The sequence below is a fragment of the Lepisosteus platostomus genome, chromosome 3 (genome assembly GCF_059453375.1).
Source record: "Lepisosteus platostomus isolate fLepPlt1 chromosome 3, fLepPlt1.hap1, whole genome shotgun sequence".
NCBI lineage: Eukaryota > Metazoa > Chordata > Actinopteri > Semionotiformes > Lepisosteidae > Lepisosteus > Lepisosteus platostomus.
Window position 1 is genome coordinate 42,928,820 of NC_142613.1, and position 7,064 is coordinate 42,935,883.

The following is a 7,064-nucleotide window of genomic DNA, read 5'->3' on the forward strand; positions in this document are numbered from 1 at the left end:
CATGTGGATCTCAAAAAGGCTTTATCAGTCACCACAGGGTTGATGGAAGACAACTATCGTCAACAGCGAGGAATAGTTCATGAACAAATATCATGTACTATATACAGCCATTTTGGTAGGGTTATAAGCAAAATTAGAACTGATTTTTTTTATTATTTCTCATCAGTCACGGTCAGTGTAGAGAAAAAGAAAATAAACTATCAAACAAAACCATAAAAACATTAGTCTTCTATTAACTCTAATTCTCAACATTTCCCAACAAAGACATCCAGATATATGAGGTAATTTGGCCACTATTTAACTTTTAAGATATAAAGGTTCCCAAATGTATTCCGACTAAATAAAGGTAAGAAATTGGTATTATGAAAATTTTAAGATCTTGCTTGAAAAATTTTTTAAAGCTTTCTGATTAAAGGTAAAATGTTACCCAGAATATTACTGTTCTGGTGAGTTATGAAGTACAAAACTGGCCAAAAATTAACATTTTTTTAGCTTTGAGCGGGTGACAGGAAATTGACACCAGTGTTGACACTACTGTCTTTAGTTTATGTACACCACTGGCAGTTGCCCACCCTGTCAATCTTTACCTTTTTGTGCAAAGTCCGCAGAAGAGGCTTCCAAAAAAGCAGAACTCACTGGAGCCAGACTGGTGAAGGAGTGTGAGGGATGAGCACCACAGCTGTTATCAGTCTCTCTCGTTCCTGGAAAGATGATTGCCAGTCCCTGTGCTGTGCAGTTCGTATGAGTCCGGCACTTTAACACACTGGAAGACACATCAGAGAAGGTACCCCGGGGGCATGTTCTGCATTTGACATCTTCTACCTGACTACCCTTTCTCCTGACACCCCAGCCCTTTGAACACTGTGAGTGGGGTCTGCAGGTTTCATTATCTATGAAGAAACCAGGGGAGCAAGTGCACTCGCGGTCAGACAAGGCTGTACAGGGTCTCTTCTCAATAAAAGGTGCCAGACATGGTTCCTGACAGCGGTGGCATCGCTCTATTCCATTCACACGCTTGGTGTAGGTACCGTTCTGGCAGGGACTGCACTCCCTCAGGTTCGTATCGGTGCAATGTTTGGAAACATAGGTCCCCGCAGGGCATTTGTCACATGTCACAGTAATGCCTGTTCTGTGGTCAGTGTAGTTATAGGTCTCAGCAAGAGGGACGTCTACAGCAGGATTGGACGTCAATTTAACCTGAGCAGAATCACCACTGGTGAACAGGAACAGCAGCTGAAAACAAACAAGCACACAACAGTTATTAAAATGTGTACTTTGCACTCAATGCACCAATGTAACAAAAGTATTTTAAAAGACTAAACAGACAATGACACAAAATCGTTCAAAACTAGTAAATTGTTCAGTCATCACAGGGAAGTCACTAAGAAAAAAAAATCTGACGTTAATACAACACCTTTGAAACCATACCATGGTTGACCTTAGCTGGACTGAATTGTTATGTCATTATGAAACAGATGACTGTCTTATCGCTTTCATCACAAACACGACTACATTACTCTTTGCTTTATACGCAGTTACAGTAACTAGGCAATAAATATAAAAGATAATTACTAACTAATGTTCTTACTAATTTAACAAGAGATTACAGTAATTTAATTTTTAAATAGCAGTTTATTTCTTTAACCTCAGTGTGATAAACAACATTCAATAGCCCATTGAATATACTGTATAATAAAACCATTTTCAAAACAGTTGACTGCTGGTTGCAAATAAAGCAAAGGGTGATGAGAACTTATGAATCAGACAAGAGTTTCATATCCATTTATGAAAGTCCTTTTTTGTGCTCCCTGCAATATTGGCAGATGGTACAAATAGCCGCATCATCAGCTTTTTTTTAGCCCAGCTTATTTCATTCTTTGTAAAATTAAGTCAAAGTAATAACTTCTTCCCTTTGAATCTCACTTTCAAAGGGATTCTATTAAAATGTATCTGAACATGTTACTGTACATGTAGGAGGAAAACCCAAATTTATTGCCAAGGTATAAAAACTATCACTTAAAAAATAGTTACATACAGTAGACTATGTAACATCATATAAAGACGAGCTGTCTAAATTACTGTTATTATCATTAGGTATTTAAGAATATAAGGTACTTTTCAAATGCAATTATCCCAGAATCTGATTTACTAAAGCTGCATGCTTTATTGTACACAGATGAAAGTGACTGAATCAGTTTCAGTATTTCCAGGGACTCAAGTCTACTGCACATGAATAGTGATTAGACAAAATTGGGCTTTCGAATGGAGCAGCCATCTACCCACCAGTTCTGAAGTGAAGGAGACTGGAATACAGAACAAAAGTTCCTATTTTTTAATTTGTAAAGGCATCCTAGGCAAGTTAACATCATTTTACAAATTTGTATTTTTTTCTTCAAAAGGGTCTTATATAGTACCATAAAGATGCAAGTATTAAACAAATTTAATTATTATAATTCCTTTATTTTTTTAAGAAACTCATTTGTGTTTAACTGTTCCTTGTATAAAGACTGAGCTCTGAGTGAAGAGAGGGGGGCTAGATGTGTTTATGGAGGTCACAGATTTCTCACCTATCCCTCAGCAACACTTTTTGAGAAGTAAATTTATACAACAATGATTATTCAGAATGGCAAATAAAATGCTACTCATTAGGCAATAGTCTAAAACATAACTACAGAAAATACAGATAAAAAGTTTAATACATTAAAAAAAAACACACTCTCTTTACAAAATTATATGTATTGTAACCTTTTTTAAAAATGTTTGAAATCTTTATAAAAACACAAGGGCAATGGGATGCAATTACAATAGCTACAAGACAGGCATGTGTAAGATCACATGTATCGCAGGAAATATCTTGACGGGGAAGATTTATCATCTTCCTGAAATATGTATATGTAAGGTATATAGTATATAGTAAGTCATACTGTTGCCTTTGCAGCTCAGTTAAACATATGCAACACTGACATATTTCAAGAAACATGGTACGGCTCAGGAAGCCTTTCGGAATGTGAAAGGGTGAAGTGGTTAGGAACTTCACACTAGGAACAAAGATACTGTATCCAGAGATTTACCATCTTTCAAAACATACATTAGAAGACAAAGACACGACAGTGACATCCCTCACTTTTTTGCAATCATACTGTATGACCTGCAGAAAACCTGGGGGGACCCGTCCATTTTGTCTATCTACTGTAGTTACTGGCAGTTTGAAGATACAAGATACAAAATCCTGGTCATGCTCTTTGTCGAGGATTTTACAGAGTCAGCAACCACAACATGCTGCGTCAATGTGTTCCTCATATTAACACTTCCCTGCAGGAATAAGTGCCTCCTGCTAGCTGATCTGAATCTACTTCAAATGCACAGAAATATGAATGAGGTAACATGAGTTTAAAATAACACCAGCACATTCTGGGTTGCGTCATTCATCTTCATTTCAGTTCACAGATTAAATTAATCAATTTATTGTTGTTACACAGCAACAGTAGCATAAGGAACATTTGCATTTCCTGCCATGGGGAAGTTTAGTTTCTACAGAAGAAAAAAAACATTTTGATTTGTTTTTTCAAAACTGTCATGGAAACCAATGATGTCAGATTCTAAACTGATAAAGTAAGGTGCACCAGTGTTTTATCAGGGTAGCTCACTGAAACCAATGAAAATGACACAGCATAACTTTACACATGGAAACTGATATGATGTGCTATACTGTATGTTACAGGAACTGTTACTGCACTGAGGAGATCCAGTTCCCCACACAAAAATCCAGTAAACTTTACTGAATTGTAGCTGTGTAAATCTATACCCAGCATCAGAAGACACATAGCACTCATATTTACAACAAATATTGCACTATGATAATGTCAAAAACATAATGATTATTTGTAGCAGGATTAAAGGAATTTTATTTAACAGAAATGAAAACCATATTGAATGTATTATGCGAATCAAAATTTGTCATCAATAGTGATCAGCATCACTAAGTTGCAGAACATGTCTTGTTGGATTCTGTCCCATTCCTCTTCTACAGCCTGGGTAAGCATGTGCCACTTTACATGTGGGATCCCTGTCCCACATCATCTCAACAGATCCCACAAATTTCCAATGGGGCACAAGTTGGACACGTAGAGTCCCCTCGGTATAATTGTCACATTTTAATCTTGCAAGAAAGCCAACACATAACAAGTAGCATAAGGACATATGTTATCCTACTAGAAGAATGTCACACCAGGATGAGCTTGCAAGAAGGACAAGTGGGCAAGTGATGTTCCAGGACTTGACAAAATTTGTATATTGAATTTCCTTAAGAACCTATATGGATCAATAGAGTGCTAAGTTTGTTCTGATACATAGTTTAGTTGGTAAATGTTGTAGCTGCTATGTTTCAGTGGATATCAATCTACCTATTTGGCTGGAGAACAAAACACATTAATTTTGCAAATGAATATTTTGACAGCCATCTCTTTGTGTTTAAAGCAACGGATTGTTTTGGGAGTAAGCCTTTCAGTGCTAGACATAAAGTATTAAACATTGTTGGTTTGATATTGTGAAAGAAAAGAAGGTTACTTTGATAATATAAGTTAGAAAATTTTCAATTTCAAAATCCTTCAAATATTTTACCTTCTTCTAAACCATAAAAAGACAGCATATTAATTGATGCAGAATTAAGTCATTGTAGCACGCCTAAACAAAATGGCCTCAGTTATTTAATAAATATCTATTTCTAGCTCTTAAAATTCTATAATTAAATACTGAAACACTGCAGCTAACCTCAGGATTTTGGTACAAACTAGTCTTTTTTTTATTTGGTATATATACATAACACCTGCTGCATCTTGTCTTGTTACCCTTCACTGAAAAATAAAACAAACAAGATGTTTCAATCTGGCTTAAGGAAAATGCTTTACCTGATTTCTCTATAACAATTGCAAGTAAGGTTGTCTTTTTAAAAAATAAACAAAAAAAAAGTTAATCTATGCCATATGAAGTACAATGCAAACCATGCTTTGATGATTCTGTATTAAACCCCCACCCAGAGTTAGTTTGGTGGAGCTTAACATGTTTTCATCTATCCCAAATTGCTATTTTGTGTTTTTAATATGCCTCTATTGTTTTACCAATCCACAATTTTGCTACATACTTATACAGTATATACATGCTGAATAACAGTTCTGAACAAAATGACTAATTGTACTGTAATTAAATACAATACAATGTATACAATGCTGTCATCTACATTGTTTTAATATAACTTACATTCATATTTTAATAAAAATGTAAGTATATGAAAGCTGAAATATCAGATATATACAAAATTATAATATTGCTAGGTATTAAAAAATATGTACATTTATAACTAAATTTGGAAGTATTATTAAGTATTTTTAAAGCGGTTTTGACTAGATTTTCTTTTATAAGTAGTACATGTTAAAGGTCAAACACTAAAATATTTTCAACAGTAGCTAGCTTTAAACTATAGCCTACCTCATCAGAATTTGGGACATACTGTAGGCTACAATTTTACAATTTAGGATCTCTTTTAAACAAGCGAGTTATCATATATAGTAAAAAGTCCTTCATGCCAATATTGTTGCTCCTTGCAAAACTAATTCAAATTGGAAATAAAAGTGCATTCTTAAAAATACGTTTTGGCACTGTTCTATTATGATATACAATGAAAAATTCTCACTGTAAAAATAATGACCATTGGTTTTCACCAGCTTTTATTTTCTTTTATTTTTACTTTAGTGTTGAATAGTTATTTGTACTCCATTTTGCCAGTGTGCATGAACTAGTACTGTATTTAACTGTATCAGCTATTACAATTGCTATTCACACCTTTCAATAGTTATTCAGTTAGGTTATCTTACCTGACACATTCAATAAAGACAATCACAGACCTAACCTCTGATAAAGTCTTTAAGTGCTCTCAGCATGCACTTTGTTCTTATGTAAAAAGTATGTTTTGGTCTGAAACAACTGAGAAACACCAAATTACTCTCTGTGATGTATCAGTCACATCTTGTTTATACTTACAAAATAATGGCACTATCCAAATTGAAGTCGTAATCTCATTCTTTCTGTCTGTAGATCATAGACATATTTGACCCTGGTTATAAATGACATTTTATTCCATTCTATTCCTAAATCCTGAATCATTCAATTGCTTTTTATTTCTGTCAGGAACCATTTTTATTTCGATTATTTCGAGCGGGAGACTAAAAATAATCCATAAGGATAAAGAAATATGTGTCATATCTAGAAAGAAATGTTAAACTAATAATAATTAAGATTCTCCATAGATGAATTAAAACACCTCACCATCAATTAACTTCCATTTAAACAGCAGCATCACAAAGCAAACGCAAAAACACACACTGTCACTTTAAAACGTTTAGAAAGAACCTTAAGAAACCTGCGGGGAAAAACTGATGATGAGAAGCCGAGTTGAACAAAATTATTATTCATGGGAATTCTAATACTCACCATCAGAAAAACTGAAATCCTTGACATTTTCCGAAACATTTTACAAAATAAATACACGGGTTCAAAATATGCCCATTTTTAGGACTGCAGCTAATATCTCTCATATGATATGTGGCACATCTTCCCCGCATCAAGGAGGAACCACGTTACAATTACACTTAATACTGATATTTATTCCAGCGCCAGTCTTTTAAAGTCATTGTATCAAAATGAACTGGTTTAAGATAATATGGGATAAGAGCTTGGTTTTGGAAGAAAGGTATAATTCCCATAGCGATTCCGGAGTGCGAATTCATACAGTACGTATGTTTGCCTATTCTTCTATGCTGAGTACCCTCTCTGCAGCAAAGCTTTAGCACTGTGGTGGGCGGGTATCAGCAGAATGACGTCACTAATGAAATTCACAGGGATGAACACCCTGCCCCTCAGTGCTGGCACAGAAAGTACCGGATTTTCATGTCTGTTTCCGGGGAGAAATATTCTACTGTTTGTGACGGTAATTAATATATACCGTAAATCAAACATGTGTTTTTCATTTATTTTCAAAATACATAAAATAGCTGTGCAGAGTAATAAAA

General features: G+C 34.7%; 1 protein-coding gene across 1 annotated transcript in view; it reads right to left on the minus strand.

The window, feature by feature from the left end:
- tnfrsf21 (tumor necrosis factor receptor superfamily, member 21) overlaps positions 1-6,838 on the minus strand; it is a 29,150-nt gene extending 22,312 nt beyond the window's left edge. The window contains exons 1-2 of the mRNA XM_088625669.1: positions 6,487-6,838; positions 588-1,233 (exon numbers count right to left, since the gene is read on the minus strand). Coding sequence (XP_088481795.1) covers positions 588-1,233; positions 6,487-6,525 — 685 coding nt within the window. The 5' untranslated portion in view covers positions 6,526-6,838. The remainder of the gene's footprint in view (positions 1-587; positions 1,234-6,486) is intronic.
- Positions 6,839-7,064: the final 226 nt, after the last annotated feature.